At 35.3% G+C, this 17,811-nt stretch overlaps 1 protein-coding gene and 2 non-coding genes across 3 annotated transcripts; 2 read left to right on the top strand and 1 right to left on the bottom strand.

Annotated features, from left to right (window-relative positions):
- Positions 1-8,848: 8,848 nt before the first annotated feature.
- LOC132029311 (syntaxin-124-like) lies at positions 8,849-10,968 on the bottom strand. The gene is made up of 2 exons (XM_059418616.1): positions 10,080-10,968; positions 8,849-9,432 (listed from the first exon to the last, which is right to left on the bottom strand). Exons 1-2 carry the CDS (start codon positions 10,678-10,680, stop codon positions 9,101-9,103), a joined length of 933 nt encoding a protein of 310 aa, XP_059274599.1. The 5' UTR covers positions 10,681-10,968; the 3' UTR covers positions 8,849-9,100.
- A 2,021-nt stretch (positions 10,969-12,989) lies between these two features.
- On the top strand, positions 12,990-13,076 carry TRNAY-GUA (transfer RNA tyrosine (anticodon GUA)). The gene is given in 2 exon segments: positions 12,990-13,026; positions 13,041-13,076. It is a non-coding gene; the product is annotated as a tRNA-Tyr (tRNA).
- Positions 13,077-16,873: 3,797 nt separating this feature from the next.
- TRNAY-GUA (transfer RNA tyrosine (anticodon GUA)) lies at positions 16,874-16,961 on the top strand. The gene is given in 2 exon segments: positions 16,874-16,910; positions 16,926-16,961. It is a non-coding gene; the product is annotated as a tRNA-Tyr (tRNA).
- Positions 16,962-17,811: the final 850 nt, after the last annotated feature.

The following is a 17,811-nucleotide window of genomic DNA, read 5'->3' as shown; positions in this document are numbered from 1 at the left end:
ATGGCCATATGAGCCTTTTGACTTCCAAATATGCGTTATGCTACTCCCCCGAAGAGAATGAAGGGAACTTAGCTTCTGGTGTAAGCAAACTTACTTTTTTATTTAATAAATCCTTCCCCTCTAATTTTGTGGTTTCTTACCTCGAGAAAAGAGAGTAAAAAGCATTTTTTAAGATAGATGTCATGACTTGTATCAACTATTCTTCTAATGATTTAAATTATAGCATCACCCTATTGTGGCAACAGCCAACTCCAACGTGTGTGGCCACATAGGTCTTCTGACTAACAGTTGTGTAGTGCGGCTCCCGCGAAGCGAACGAAGGGAAATTAGCTTCCAGTGTAAATGACTACTTTTGTATTTTATAAATTCTTCCCCTCTAATTTTGTGGTTTCTTACCTCGAGAAAAGCGACTAAAGAGCAACTTTTAAGTTAGATATCAGGACTTGTATTTGCTATTCTTATAAGGATTTAAATTATAGCGTCACCTTATTGTAGCAACAGCCCACCCCAACGTGGACTATATGGGCCTTTTGACTTTCAGCTATGTGTTGTATGGCTCCCGCGAAGCAAATGAAGGAAACTTGGCTTCTAGTGTAAATTGGCTTACTTTTATATTTAATAAATTTGTCCCCTCTATTTTATGGTTTCTTACCTCGAGAAAATAGAGTAAATAGAACTTTTTAAGTTAGATTTCATACTAATATATGCTACTCAATTAAGGATTTAAATTATAGCACCGCCATATTGTGTCAATAGCCTACTCCAAGGTGTAGGACCATATGGGCCTTCTGACTTCCAACTATGTGTTGTGCGGCCGCGTAAAGTGCATGAAGGGAACTTAGTTTCCGGCATAAACTGGGTTAATTTTGTATCCAATAAAATCTTCCCCTCTAACTTTTTGGTTTCTTACCTCGAGAAAAGAGAGTAAAGAGCAATTTTTAAGCTAGATGTCATGACTTTTATCTACTGTTCTTCTAAAGCTTTAAATTATAGCATCACCCGATTGTGGCAGCAGCCAACTCCAACGTGTATGGGCCATATGGGCCTTCTGACTTCCAGCTACATGTTGTGTGGCTCCCCAGAAGCGAATGAAGGGAACTTAGCCTCCATTGTAAATCATTTTTTTGTGCGGAATGCCTTTCAAAGGCACTGATCTTTAATATTTTCCCCTCAAATTGGTGGTCTTTAACTTTTTCCCTTCGCTAAAAATTCCTTAGTTCCGGATTTGAACCCCTGCTTAGTCAAAAAACTTTAAAAAAAAATTAAAAAAAAATCACAAAGAGTTGGATTCGTTAGCGCACGTTTGAAACTCGCCTCGATCAAAGTTTGAAACTCGCCCGGCAAAGTTTGAAACTCGCTTGACGATCGGAGTTTGACCGCAAACTCTATCACCGCGAGTTTGAGGCAAACTCCCTCCTTCTTAAGGTAGAGTTTGCAGCAGGCAAAACTCTCTACCTTAAGTCAGAGTTTTGCCTTATACCTGAAGGCAAATCTCTACCTTAAGGTAGAAGTTTGCATTAAGGCAAATTTTATTTTATTTTTTTCTATTAAGTTGAAATTTTGTAAAACTCTGCCATGCGAGATTCTTTTTTTTTTTTTTATTGAGTCGGGATTTAAACCCAGGACCTCGGGGTATTAGGCGAAGGGAAAAAATAAAAGACCACCAATTTGAGGGGCAAAAATTGAAGACCAGTACCTTTGAAGGTAATTCGTGCAAATGACCCACTGTAAATTGGCTTACTTTTATATTTATACCCTCTAAATTTGTGATTTCTTACCTCGAGAAAAGAAAGTAAAAGCAATTTCTAAGTTAGATGCCTTGACTTGGAGTCCGGAGCCAAAAGGGTATAAAAGTACACGGTATAAACTAAAAGGGGGCGGCCAAAAATTTATATACCAAAAGGGGTATAACGTGGGCTAATCCACGTTATACCCCAACTTTTTTTTTTTTTTTTATTTGTCAGATTCATTGAAACCGAAAAAAAAAATTTAAGTAAAACGTGGATCCCTCCACATTATACAAATATATATTTGTAAAACGTGGATCCCTCCCCGACTCTCATTCACTTGTTGCCCTAAAATTTTCATCTTCTCCTCCGCCTCTTCCTCCATCTTCAACTTACAGAATTTTGATCTCCTTCTCCTTTTCCTTATCCTCCATTTATTTTCTTTTAAAACTTTACAGTTACAGTCTAATTTTTGGAGCAACTTGTTCATTCTTATCTTTTGTTGCTATCTAAATTAAGGTATTTTTTCTAGCTCATATAATTGTATATTTCTAGTAGATGTAGAATATTTGTTTGTCTTATATATCTTAATTGTTATTTTTTATTTGTGTTATTTTAATACGTATAAGATATATGTTTGTCTTATTTGTGTTATTTTAATTTGAACTTAAGATATGATTGTTAGAAGCATTATTATATAAAGGTCCGATTTGTTTAGTAGCACTTTTGAAGAAATTTGTTGTTATGTTACCGTTATTTTTGTGGATTGTTATATAAAATTTGGCCGATTTGGTGACACTCTTATCCGATAATACATGTGTTTCCTTTTCAATGCTCAACTGAATACTTGTTTTCTCCAATTAAAAATTAGTGCGCTTAGATATTTACATAAGAGCTTTAGGAAGATCTACTCCTAAGTGGCTAACATTATCAACGGTCTAACATTATTTTTGTGATATTTATATAATCAGAAAAGTGAAATTTAATTGATGCCTCAGTAGCCCAAAATAAAGATACTTAAAATGTCATGATAATGCTTTATTATATGGGACCTAAGTCTAAGTGGGTGGATAATTATTTTGTCTATACCTTATAGGCATTAATGTGGTCCACTATCAGTGATTTCTAAATAAGGCGAATGAAAGTCGACTTTATCTAGCCAGTGCATATTTGTTCTGCTAAAATTGGAATAATAATTTTTTTTTAATAGTAAGTTACTCCAAATAGCTTGCTCTGGACTTTAATATTTTTTTTTTTTTTTATCTAAGGTATGGAGCTTCCACGGGTATGCATACATCTGAGGCCAGAAGTGTATGATGTGTTAACACTCCAGGAGAAGCATCGATCACAGGCTGTGTGGGATGGTGCCTTGACAGGACCGACCGGATGCCTATTTCCACGCCGCGCGGATATCGAATTTTGAAAGCACGTGAAGCGTCATCCTTTGCATCCTCGCATCCTTGACTACTTTGGCCTGTATGGATTTAGGGGAGTAGTAGAGGTAGGATGTGTATCATATGATTCGCATCACCGCACTTATAGAGAGATGGCGTCTCGAGACGCACATATTTCATCTGCGTACGGGTGAGGCGACCATCATATTACAAGATATTGAGATCATGTTTGGCATGGTTGTTGATGGTAATCCCTTGAATGATGTTAATGCTAGAAATATAGATATTGTTGGGTGGCAACAATTAATCCTTGAGCTTATTGGTTGGGCACCCAGTCTGGATTGTTTTAATGGTGTTAGTAGGTTAGAACTAAATAAATTAATTGAATATGTTAGAGGCTTAGATGACATTACGGATCGTACCCTTTAAAATTGTTGACAACGGCGGGTTAGGTTGTACTTGCTATGGCTTTGTGGCGGCACGATATTTCCTGGGATAAGTCCGGTGACTTACTTAATTTAGACTATTTGCTTCGACATGCGTGACCTTAGAGCAATGAGTAGACAAGCTTGGGGAGCACCGTATTGTCATATTTGTATATTTGTTTATGCCACGCTTCGTTGAAGAAAGCCAAGGATGTGTGTGGATTCATTTCCTTATTGCGTGTGTACGTGACCTTTAAAATTATATAATTTTATTTGGTTGTCCTATTTGGTAGTTATAAGGTTTTTATGTATTTATTTTAAATTTTTAATATAGGTTTGGGCTTGGGAGCGAATTATACCGACGCGGCCACCACCCTTTGAGGGCCCTTCGACCCACACACGGCTCTTGCACGAAAGTGGACTCGTCGTAAAGCTCGCGAAAATGAGGCACGTGTTGTGCTACCCATATGTAGGGATGTATTGAACAACCTAACGTACGGTCGGTATTTTATCATAGTTATGGTTGTTAATGGCGTTTTGATATAATTGTTACGCTTATGTGTAATTTATTTATTTTATTATCATGTAATTTTATGTTCTTTCTATCGTAGTTTGTGTGGACCTTATTCGAGAGGCCATCATTAATGGACTCCCCGAGCGCTATCGGCGTGGCCAAGATATTTGGATGGCGCAGTTCCCCTTATTTGTGGGATATCGAGAGTGGCACATGCGGACCGCGTTCTCAGACAGTTCGGTAGGAAGCAACATATTCCTGGATCATGTGCTGAGATTGATCCTTCTCATTACAAACGTGACAAACGGTATGCTATAACAGTGGAGGTTTAACAAAATTTTGCACAGACGGAGCTTTTGTGGAAAAATCGTCGACAAAGGGTAATTCTGGCCGAGTATGAAACTGAAGACCCAGAGTCATTATCAGAGTATTTTTATTGGTATCGACGTCACTCGCGCACTTTTATAGGAAATCCTGCGCATAATGTGCCTAGAGGATACCAACACATGGCAGGTAGGCATAAGGCACTGGTACGTACATTACATTCCATTAGATGTTTGATGTCTTTATAGGTGTCTTAGACCACTATCAAATCTTGTTATTTAATATTTTTTTTTTAGGCTTTAGGACATCAAGAATCGTACAGGTTGGCTCAGCAGACTATCCAAGATCCAACCAAGTCTAATGAAGTGAAGGAAGTAGCACAGATGTTTAGCCGTATTAGTACAGGGTCCATGACTATGCAGAGCTGTGATATTCCTGGACCGAGTAGTGCTACAGATACAAGTGAATTAGGCGGCGGGAGTATAGTTCGATATCGCGCTACTCAAGTAGAGTCATTTACAGAAAGGTAAATATAACGATGTTTTTTTTCGCTTAAACTACGAGACTTCTAACTAATTGTTTCCGAGATTTGAACCTTGAATTTTCCTATGTTTGTAGGTGTAACGATTTTGAAGAAAATCCCGTATTAACTCAGCTCACACAAATTGTTAGCAATAATGATGTAGCTAATGATCACTCCGGTGAGTCAGATAGTGATATCCCATTAGATCACACAGAAACGTACAATGATTACTCATCCAGCGATGACGATGGTCATTCTTGCGAAGACATTATCGTCGAAGTGATGGTAACGTTAGCTACCATTCTAATGCGATTCCGTATTTGGATAACACAGAAGAAGGCCCGGATGATTTTGCTTTCATGAGAGATGACGGTCCAGTTCGATCTGCACTTTGGGATTGTAAAAAACCTGAATTTATTAGATCAGGTTAGTACGGTGGCAATGAATATTCTTTTTATTTGTTGGCCCATTTTTAGGGGGTTGATAATTTTCCTTGTATTATGCAATTAGGTATGTTATTTCAAAACAAGCAGGAAATGAAAGGCGCAGTGAGACAATATGGTCTTAAAGAAAAGAAAGAGTTCATTTGTGATCAGTCCAAAGGTAAATTTTGGAGGGTTATTTGCAAGCGTCATATGTTGGGATGTGAGTGGATGATCCGTTTTAGAGAAATTTCAAGTGGTATGTGGAAGGCGAGGCAAAGCGGATCTCCACCACGCTTGTCTCACGGATGATTACAAAAGGATCATTTCAATTTGAACGATACCTAATTGCTACTACGTTGATACCATATATTATGGTCGATCCATACATCGGTATTAAGTCGGTTCAGAAAAATAAAAGGATTGCATTTGTTTACTCCTAGTTATAGAAAAGCACAAAAGGGCGTAAGAAAGCTATTGAAATGGTATTTGGTGATTTTGAAATCTCTTTCAAGACATTGCCCCGATACATGATCGCTTTAAAATATTTCAATCCGGGACCGTTGTTGAGCGGGAGCACGAATCAACTACAATGCAAGGTGAACACATCTTCAAGTTTCTTTTCCGGGCTTATAAACCAAGCATCGATGGATTCAAAAGTTGCGGCCTGTCATCTCATTGACGGCACAAATCCGTACGGTAAGTATGAGATGAAACCGCTAATTCTTTGTTGGAATTGATGCGAACAATAACATTTTTCCACTTGCATATGCTATTGTTGCACGTGAGAGCTTTGAGTCTTGGACGTGGTTCCTCGTGTTGTTGTGGAGACATATTGTTCGTGAGAGACAAGGAATTGGACTTATTTCGACCGTCATCGTGGCATCTTGCAATGTGTCCAAACACATGATTGGTTACAACCACCATCCACACACCATAGATTTTGCGTTCGGCATTTGAAAAGCAACTTCAATAAAAAGTTCCTCAACAGTGACCTTGAGAACCTAATGTGGTTGGCGGCTACAGAGCACCAGAAGAAGAAATATAAAATGAGGATGGAACAAATCAAAACAATGTCACCTCCGTATCTTTGGTTAAAATCTCTTCCGCGGGCAGAGAAATGGACATTGCATAACGACAACGGTCATAGGTGGGGGGCTATGACAACGAATGTCTCCGAGTCTTACAACGGTTTATTGAAGAAAGCTCGTGGAATGCCCATTACTGTCATGGTCCGTTATACGTTTAAAAATCTTGTTGATCGGTTTGTTGAGAGAAGCACCCTTGCTGATTTGTTGATTGCGGATAAAAAGTTTTGGCCGCGCGCTGTTAAAAAGAAGTTTGATGAATACCGGGGAGAGGTCCCTAAAGCATACCCGACACGCAAAGAATACAATGCAAGCGGGTCTTTGATTTCACATTTGCACACGAAGGTAAGGGCGGAAATATCCATAAAGTCTCCGCCGAAGGGAAAAAGTGTTCGTGTGGGAAATGGAGAAACTACCATATGCCATGTTCACATGCAATTAAATTTTGTGATATCCGCGGAATTCAACCAAAGGACTATGTTTGCAAGTACTACGGTTGCGAGTGTTTTACAAGCAAACGTACGTTGAAATTTTTTACCGTGGAGTGATACGAGGCATATTGGCCACCTTCTCCCTTCGCTTAATTGCAAACACCGAATGCGAGCGAACTTCAGAACGCGGACTACAACTAGAAGGAGGAATGAAATGGATATAGCTCCTGCTCGTATGGCTAGAAAGTGTAGTACGTGCAAGCAAACAAGTCATAACAAGAATCGCTGCCCCAACAAAAATCAGTAGTTATTGTTGCTTGTTGGTTTTTATGTTTTTTCTTAACTTGTACGATTTGTTGTTTCCTTATGTAATCTTCCAAGAATATATAACATGTCTTGTGCCGTTTAATAGTTATCATGTAATTTAACATTTATTACTTAGTTAATGTGTGACGTTTATTTAACTTATATTTTATTTTTTATTTCGTTCGCATATATAACACATATTTAATTATTGCATGTGTTAAAATATTTATTTGAGTTATTCACTAAAATTAACTATATGCTTTAAAAAATTAAAAAAATCAATAAATTTTTTTTATTAAAAACATAGCCGAATATGATTTAAATAGAGGCAACGTCTTACAAACTATTTGTAAAACGGAGGGGAAAAAATTAATGAAACGTATAACGTGGATCCCTCCGCGTTTTACTTAAATTTTTTTTTTTTCGGTTTCAATGAATCTGACAAATTAAAAAAAAAAAGTTGGGTTATAACGTGGGCTGATCCACGTTATACCCCTTTTGGTATATAAATTTTTGGCCGTTCCCTTTTAGTTTATATCGTATATTTTTATACCCTTTTGGCTCCGGACTCCCTTGACTTGTATCTGCTATTCTTCTAAGGATTTAAATTATAGCACTACTCTATTGTGCCAACAGCCAACTCCAACGTGTATGACCATATGGGCCTTCTGACTTCCAGCTATGTGTGTGCGGCTCCCACAAAGCGAATGAAAGGAACTTAGCTTCTGGCATAAATTGCGTTACTTTTGTATTTAATAAGTTCTTCCTCTCCAATTATGTTGTTCCTTACCTCGAGAAAAGAGAGTAAAGAGCAATTTTTAGGTTAGATATCATGACTTGTATCTGTTATTCTTCTAAGGATTTGAATTATACCAACTGATGATACGATTTTTGCACTATATGTTATTAAGATTATGATTACGTGCTAATTAGTTACTCCTATCATTTTATCAGATTATCCATCAATGTTGATCATACTACATGTAAAACTTATAAATGATCTAATTATTCCTATTTTAATGCTCTGTAAAACATATATTTGAGCTTGATCAATAGGTAACTAACAACAAATGACCAAAAAAAAAAAAAAAGGATAACTAACAATTAACATTGTCATTTGTTTATATGTTCTTTGAAGAATTACCCAAGAGTGAAACCAAAAGAAAAACTTGCAGGACATGATCTTATGAGGATAAGGAGAGGCTGTGAAATGAGTAAAAATTTATCTTCACTAAATATTTACACCAAATTAAATTATTAATTTACTTTAATTGAGTGATTTAATGAGGTAAAAATATGCAATATTAAACCATGGTTTTAGTAAAAAGAAAGTGTTGCTCAAACATATGTCATGCATTTATTGGGCTGATGTAAACAATTTTCAAACCTACAAGTCTACAACTAAAAACAGTATGAAACTCAATCCAACTGCTTTTCACCCCTAAAAGTTGTGGATGAGTGGTAAATAATCCTAAATATTTAACCAGAAGTATTAGGTTCAACTCTGGGAATGGAATAGTCTTCGGTAGAGCGACTCACAAAGTGGGACTTTCATCGCGAATCAAGTTACTTGGACTCCAAAGCATATACCAAAACCAAAAGAAATATCAATTTCTACATATAATGAACAGAGAAAAAATTGAACAAATTTTCAAGAAAAAAATAGAACATCTAATACACATAGATTTCACAGATCCTGCAAGATGTTTATATGTACCATTGATGTGACAAAAATTGCTTCTATAAATACAGTGTCAAAGAAAAGAAAGTGCTGACAATGAATACAAGAATAAATTTCTTACAAACAATAGTCAATTGCCAAAAAATAGGTGATCCTAAAATTCACAACAACCTGATAAAACTTTTATTGGTTTCTTCTTCAATAAACAACCAAAAAGTCTAGTCCAAAATTTCAGGTGGGTTGTTCTCTCTCTTTTTTTCTTCTCTTATAATAGTTTGCTAGCAATTAATGGCCACCATAGAGGGAAAGTAAGGAGAATGACCAGCAAAATGATAAGGAAAATGGCAATGCAAGTACACTTTCTTGAGCTTTTTTGAATCTCCCTAGCCTCTGTTAATTGCTCTGTGCCTCTCCTAACAAAGGAACTTGCATGTGCCACATGACTTTCAATATCATTCAATTGTTGACCTTGTGCTTCCACCAATGCAGCCATGTCTAGAAATATTTGGTGTAGCTCAATCAAATTCTTCTCAATTTCCTTCACAGCATCATGTCTTTCTTGTATTTCTGATATAGTGTCCATAATCTGGCCCCTACCTAGTAAGATCCAAATAACCAGACGTCATGCAAAAGCTAACAGAGCAAACTTGAATGACGATAAATTAGATAACAAAGGAGAAATATACCAAAGAAAACAAGAAAATTTAATGTGGTTCAGTCGATTGGCCAACATTCATGCACATGGATGAGCAATCCACTATTCTAAATGGCTGCGGGAACCAGGATTTCTTGTAAGGGGATTAAAAAGAATACAAGTACGACACACTTGACATACAAATATATGACGTAAAGTAATTTTTGTCTCTCTTTACCACTACAATAGATGTTTTTGTTATGTCAAGGGGATTCAATGGTCTCTATATATAAACACATTATTTTACTTTTACTATATTAGTACAATATAATTTTTCAATGAAGAGTCAAATCCATTCTTAATTGGTGGATCTGCCCCTACCGAAGATAAAATATAAGAAAATACAATAATATCGATAGAATAACGTTACAAAATTCTCTCTTAAAGAGGTTCACACAAGTGACAACTAAAATTTATGCCTCACAAATTTTCTAATAAATTGAACGATCTAACTCTAAAAGTCTACAATGGAAGTATTGCTATTTCTTTCAAAAAAGGAAGGAGAAAACCAGGCACGTTAAGATAATCAGGGCAACAACTAACAATATACCTTGTTCCTGGATTGCCTTTTGGAGGAAAGATTCACTCTCCCCACTTGATATCAAATTCTCGATCAATTCATCGTTAGCCTTCTCTCCCGTCACAGTAAAGTATCTTCGTGCAACCGTCTCCTTATATTCATCATTCATTCTTGCCCTCAATGCCTGGAAATCATCCATGAGAACTTTTAATTTCTTCCCTAACCCACTAACTACAGAAGTCCTCGTTCGATCTGCAGAAGATCCCGGGCCACAACCAGGGATTTTCCTATGAGCTGCATTGGATCGTTCGAGTGCTTCCAATTTTCCTTTGATCATCTTGACACGTTTTAAGACTTGTGACACGTCCGAGTCCATCCTAGACCTTATTTCTTTAACAGTCTTCGCATTGTGCACAAGTTTGCTCTCTTCATTTGATTCTTGTAATTTTTTGTAGAGCTTTTCTACATTGTTCATGTCCTCTTTCACATTCTCTACATCTTCAAAAAATTTAGCAAGATCAATGCTTTCATTTCCTGACTGGCCAACTTGACCACCCTCCAAATCATCCAATTGGACCTGTTTTTTTAGGTCCTGGTATTTTTTAAACGAATTAGAGAATAAGTCATTCATTTTTGGCTGATTTCAATTTCCTCTTTCTTCCCTATGGACAAATTAGCCTTGGCCAACTCTGTAAAAGGAGGAGGAATGCGGTAGGTCGACAGCCAGCGGAAAAACGAGTCAATTTATAACGGATTCCAAATTACTTGGGATTGAGGCGTTATTATTGTTGTTGTTATTATTGAAGGGGAAACGTCGCGCCCTTGTCTAAACCTTCTCTCTTCATTAATGGCGTGGTGAATTGGAGGAAGAAGAAGAGAAGGCGACAAGAGCAAAGCCTTCATTAAGAGAAAACTAACTAAAATCATTATTTGTTTTAAGATTTGAGAGTAATATTATTAGAGGCTATGCAGCCATTATTAAATTAAAGTTCCACCAGAGCAAACTTGAGGAAGGTCGTTAAAACAGGGAAAATTGTTTTGCCACTTGGAGTGTGATTTCTCCTTTATAATAACATACCCGAAGATTTTGTATTGACCTCGACTAGTCAATTTATTTCAAATATTTTGATAAAAGCTAAAGTCAATTTTTCGACGTTCGTGAAGGGGTAAGTACCTCTTCATTATTAACCAGATGTCTCGGGTTCGAATTCTAGAATGGAGCCTTATGTAGGGTGCGCTTTACCCCACAAAGTAAGACTTACATGTGTGAATCTGAATTAATCGAGTCCCAAAGTGAGTATTGAACACCGGATAAGAATATTTTTTTAAAAAAGACAATTTTCACCGTATGTATGTAAAAGTACACACTTGAATTTTTAGAATATATTTTTTTTTCCTTTCTTCAATTGATATGCCAATTATTGCTATGTCCTTTGTGAGCCACAAATACACAGTGGTGAAAGACTATATATTCTTAAAAAAATTAAGAATGTGAAGAGTAGAGAAAGAAAAACATGCTTCATCGAAAGAAAATTTATTTCTTGAATGTCTTACGATGTACCAAGTTCTATTATTTTCTTGCCTCAAATCCTTATGTGTTAAGATATTTTACATCTCCAATGAGGGTGCTATCATGGTTGATATTAGCAAGGGCCGATGTACAATATGAGCAACAAGTTCAGTCAACTCAATAGCTGTGACTCAGACCGTGTATGTGTATGTACATGTGTTAAGAATTCTATTAAATATGTACAAATATTATATTTCAAAACAAATAATTCAAATGGCCAATGAATTCTATCACATCCCAGACCGATTTATTTTTTAAAATTATGTATCAACCTCTTCCTACCAATTAGTCATGACCGGAGGTCCGTCACAATTCACAACTTGACAGCGGTGTCTTGTTGAAGAAACAAGCATGGTCGATGCTGAATTGACATGTTTGGACACCACCGCATATCGAGATTCGATTGGTGGAAATTCAAATTTATTATGTCAGTAAATTTCGAATAAGGAATGATTAACCTAGAAAAAGACTAGACTCGAATGTTTGTCGAGTGATTGGTACACAAAGACTCCACCCACTCTCGAAATTTGTTTTTAAAGAGTGTTGAGAAACTTTTTAAAAAATACTCTTGGAGTAGTTTTTCAAAATTTTAAATGATTTTTTTCTAACGGCATTTGATTGAAAAAAAATCCTAACTTTTTTTTTCCAAACTCTTGTCAAAGCTGAAAGATTTTCTGAATAAATGTCACATATTATTTGAAATAAATGTCACCTTTTAAGTTGGACTGTCTGAGCCTATGCAATATTCCTATCACGTCACCTTAATATGGATACGTAACGTAAAAAGGGTTATTCTCAATGATCCAAATGAGAAAAATAGAGTAAAATTCACCGGACGCCCTCAATCTTTAAAGGTTGTGAAACTATACCCCTTCCACCTTCCAAATTGAAATGATAACCTCCTTGAAATTACAGAATGAAGTTCCATGATGTTTTTCTAAATATTAAAATGAAATGAAATTATGAAAAAGTGTAATGGCAATTAAAAGGAAAGTAATAGCATAGTCAAAAGGGCCTATTAGAAAAAAAGTTGCCGAAAAAGAGCATAAACTCTAGAAAGAAAAAGAAGACTCAAGTGGAACAAATGAGCTCATTCTTCTTATTCCCGAAAAGGAAAAATAAAGTCACAAAAATATTTATAAATTCAGTCTCTCTTTATTTATACATATATACAATGCTAATTATAAATATATTATATATCTGTTAGCTGTTTTTTCGTGCGGACGGCTATTTTAAGTTAATTTCCTAAAATGAAAGACCTAGTCCATTCCTTTATATGGTTCATAAATCTCTTTTTCATTTTTGGGAGAACCAAATTGTGTTTCATACACAACAATATCTTTAAGATCTTTGTCAAACAAGCCGCATGTCCGACCTTAGCTCAGTTGGTAGAGCGGAAGACTGTAGTTTGGAAACAGCTAATCTTTAGGTCGCTGGTTCGAATCCGGCAGGTCGGATTTCTTTTTTGTTTTTCTATGTTTTTTTCTTAGGAGTAGTAAATAATAAGACCTCTCTCTTTTGTTCTCATTTGAATCTTCAGTTTGACGATAGCAACCGTATACGGGGCAAAAATCAAGGATGCTCCATGGAACATCTATGGTATGGATATGCTCTTTTGTTTTAATTTATGTGTCTTAATTTTTTCCGTATATTTTAAAAAATGTCAATTTTTATTGGCGTAATATATAGATAGGTTTCTGAATTTGTCCAGAAATTCCACTTGGACACCCCAACTGAGCTTCATACACCTAAACCCTCCCGAAGACGTTTATTGTGCCATTGGACATGATTCGTTGAGGTAGCACAATACGTACATTACGCTTGCTTCAAAGGGCGTGAGATGCCAATTTTTATGTTATTGATGTAGGCCCACGGATTTTAAATACAGCAAAAAAATCAATTTTTCCTCTCTCCTATTCATTTTCTCTCTTGCGTCATTGCCTTCCCCACGACCCAACCTCCATCATCTTACTAACTAACTGCCGCCACCACCATATTTAATACAGAAAAAGTATATTCATGTACTATTGGAAAAAGGCCAAATAAACTCCTCGTTACTTTAGGTTCAAATACACTCCTGTCATTATACTACTAGTTAAAATATAACCCTCCTTCATTAAAGTTGTTCAAGGTGGATATCCAATCCTACGTGGCACTAACATTTGACGAGGTGGATGTCATGTCAGCACCCTAACTCATTTTACCCCTATCCTCTATTTATTCTTCCACCACTAAAATTACCTTTCCCTCCACCATCATTGCTACCATTACCACCACCATGACAGAACATGACAAGCTGGCCTCTTACCGTGTATTTTTACTCCTTGTCTTCATACTCCATACCCCAGGTGACCATAAGTTCATTAATTGGATTTTAATTTTAAATACTCACTTTTAAAGAAATTTTTATCTATCTATTATTTAGTTGTCTGAGTCTTTTCTAATTTACAGGAAGTTTTAGTTTTTTGCAATAAAAGAATTACTAGCATATTATTATTATTTTTGCAAAAACAACTCAAAAATTGTTTGCAAAAACTCAATAACTGAGTTTGCAGACTCTGTTTTTGCAAAATTTCAAAAAAAAAAAAAAGGGGGGGGGGGGGATTAACAAAATTTATCCATCCTGTGGAAAATGGACATGGTGGCGGTAATGGTGGCAATGGCGGTGGAGGGGAAGGAAATTTTAGTAGTGGAAGAATAAATAGAGGGGAGGGGTAAAATGGATTAAGGGTGCTAACGTGGCATGTCACGTGGCATCCACCCCATCAAATGTTAGTGTCACGTAGGATTGGATGTCCACCTTGAACAACTTTAATGGAGGAGGTGTTTATTTGAACCAATAGTATAATGACCAGGGTATATTTGGACCCAAAGTATAACGAGGGATATATTTGGCCCTTTTTCAATATTACAGGCAGAGGCGAATTTAGGTATAAATTTTGGATCACGTGAATACATGATCACTCAACTAAACTCGATATATTATGTGTATAATTCTGAAAATATATCTAATATTAACCAAAGGAACACATGGTCAAACCAGGCCGACTGGAGCACCAATTAGGGGTTGTGTTTATTTCCTCAAGGTCTTGGGATCCAACCCGAGCTTCTGCACGTTTTATGCTTTTTTTTCCTCCTAAAGCAGCCTTTTAACTTCCCTTTTTATATTATTCTAAATCCTTTTTCTTCTATAATTCTAATTACCCAAAAATAAAAAATGTGTTTCTTTTTTAGAATTACATTGACTTTTTTTCCCTTTATTTCTAATTATCCAAGTCTCAAAAGGCAAAAGAAATTAAAAAAAAAAATCATAGGCGCTAAGCTGCAACGAACTAAAGGCAAAAGAAATAAATAAAAAAACCCGTAGCTAATGATGAACCCATTCTCCTGAAATAGGGGTATATTTAGCTCATTTCCGTATTTAATATAAATTAGGGACATGAAGCTGGTGATGTGGCAGTCCTTAAAGCTAGAAAACATATTTATGTTTTTTCATCTACTTTTAATTTTTCCTATTGTTTTTTCTTCTATTTGTTTTGTTTTAAGAAGCCCAAAAGTCATGTTTTTTAGAATTTCACACGTTATTTCCTTTTCAAAGGTCACTTCTTTTAAATTAAAACTCTTGACTATGCTATGCAGAATGTGTTAGTAAATTTGCAGAATAGATTTGAAGAAGAAGAAAATCTTGAGGCGTGAAAATTCACTGTTCTTACGGAAATATTACCCGTATATTCTTTACAAACAATTTTCTTTAGTATTCCTCAAAGCCAAAATGTTACTGCAGAATAATTAACTACTTTCGAAGTAACATAATTTATAGAAGAAGAAGACCATTCCGAAAAGGTATCTATTTCTGAACAAGTATTTCAGTTAAAAGTTAAATTTAAATTCAAAACTTTAAGTTTTAAATAAACTAAACCTGTAACAAAAAAATAAATAATAAAACGAAAAATAATCTTCATACACAAGGACACATGGCGGGCTCACTTATTCAAGTACACATAATGAGCCGAAGCACTTAAACCTTTTCATTTCCCATCGATGTGAGAAAGTTTTCTTTACAAGTACAAAATATGCAACAGAACGTGGCTCCAAGTAACTACTATGAGGACAAAGGCAAACGAAGTGGGACTACGGGTGCCACACGGGCTATTAATATGTTGTTGATGCTAAATAGATAGTTGGCCCGAGTGATATTGGTATCAGAGCTTAGAGTATAGTGATCATCAGTGCATTTTGAAATTTAGTGTAGTGATTATATCAAAGCAGATATTGATGGTCTTAATGTCAATCAAGTCGGTCAACGCGATACATCTGGTTACAAGGGATTGATTACATGCATTTTGCCATTTTATATCTCCAGTAGGGTAATATTATAAAATAATTAAAAGAGAAAACTTTTACCAGTTTACAACATTCTGTTGTGGTACTCCTAATATATTATCCCTAACAAAAAATAGACAAAAATGTAAGAGCAAGAGTTTGACTTATTTTGAGAAAGTTTGTTCTTTTATATTTTTATTTGAGACTTTGATAAATTATCTACAGAACGGACATAGTTGTATTTCCTTCTTAATTAATTTATACAATAAGTGAGTTCTTAAAAATTAAACCATGCTAAGAAGCAAGTCGTTACATATTCACATTTTTTTAAAAAGTGTTCAACAAACATTTCAGCCAAAAAAAACAATTTGTATTTTGATGAGCATTTTTTTCAGAATGTCATCTTTAGAAGACAAGACTGCTCATACTAGATGTATTTGAAAACTGAACAATTGAAGAGCTTACTATTTTGTTCTACTTTCGACTAACCTTGATCACATATCAATACTTTTGCCACTAGTATAAGTAAATACTAAATCAATTTGATAAATAAATAAAAATCTTCAACAAGAAAATGAAAAAAAATTACCGAATGAGAAATATAATTCTTTTTAAAATATAATAACAATAACAAGAAAAATAGTAACATAAGAGAAAAGGAGTTATTGGAAAAAAAAATTGAAGAAAAAGAAAAGGGAAAAAAAAGAGAGATTAAAATCTAGAAAGAAAAAGGGGGTCAAAGTGGAATAAGAATAACCGAATAAGTGAGCTTTATTCTTGGTTTTTGAAACAAAAGAAAGACCATTTCCACTCTTTTTATGGTTTTTCAGTTTTGTTTTTCTTTGGGAGAACTAGACGTTTCACATAGTGTCTATTTGATTAATTTTCGTTCTTCTAGAAGACTGCAATCGTTAGAGATCAACAAACACTTCCGACCTTAGCTCAGTTGGTAGAGCGGAGGACTGTAGTTTGGCAAACAGCTAATCCTTAGGTCACTGGTTCGAATCCGGTAGGTCGGATTTTGATTTTGCTATTTTTCCTCTTTTCTAATACTCCCTCTGTCTCAATTTAAGTATTTTAGTTTGACTGGGCACGGAGATTAAGAAATAAAGGGAGATTTTTGAACCATGCGATTTTAAATTAAAGATGTGTCTGGACTTTTATATCTTGTGGTCTTAAAATTGTCATGTAGATTGTTGAAATTGAAAACTTACTAAATATAGAAAGAGACATTCTTTTTGGACAGATCAAAAAGGAAAGAAAGACACTTAAGTTGAGATGGATGGACAGACCAAAAAGGGAAAAAAAGACACTTAAATTGAGACGGATGGAGTAACCTGTTTTGTTTTCATTTGATTTTGACCTTAACAATAAAACAAAATTCTGCACTGACAAAACTGTATACAAGAGAATAAATATGCTTATGTATAGATAATCTCTTCATGTTGTTGGTTGTGCTCTTTCTGCAGCAATCTTAGTTGTGTGATGCTTCATTTTGAACTCATATTTGGTTTCCGGAGTTAGATTGCCCTGAATAGTTATTTAATTTGTTATTGACCATTAAAGTTATCTATAGTTTGATTGTCTCCCAGCGGTCATCTTACTTTAACAGCTAATTAGCCTTCATGATCATCTTGTTGGATTTTATATTTTCCTGTGAGAATTGTTGACGTTGCATGCTAAATTTGAGGAAACAACACCATATTTTTGACGATGAAATTCGACAAAAGACACTAAACCGATAAAAGGTGAAAAAAGATAATAAAAAGAAAACATTTCACGTATGTTGATGTTATAAAGATAATTATTAATGTCAATATGAATGAGGAGAGGATTTTTCGTCAAATGGTTATGTTGCTCCTTCATTGG

This window comes from Lycium ferocissimum, chromosome 9 (genome assembly GCF_029784015.1).
Source record: "Lycium ferocissimum isolate CSIRO_LF1 chromosome 9, AGI_CSIRO_Lferr_CH_V1, whole genome shotgun sequence".
Lineage (NCBI taxonomy): Eukaryota > Viridiplantae > Streptophyta > Magnoliopsida > Solanales > Solanaceae > Lycium > Lycium ferocissimum.
This window is presented reverse-complemented; position numbering and strand designations above follow the sequence as displayed.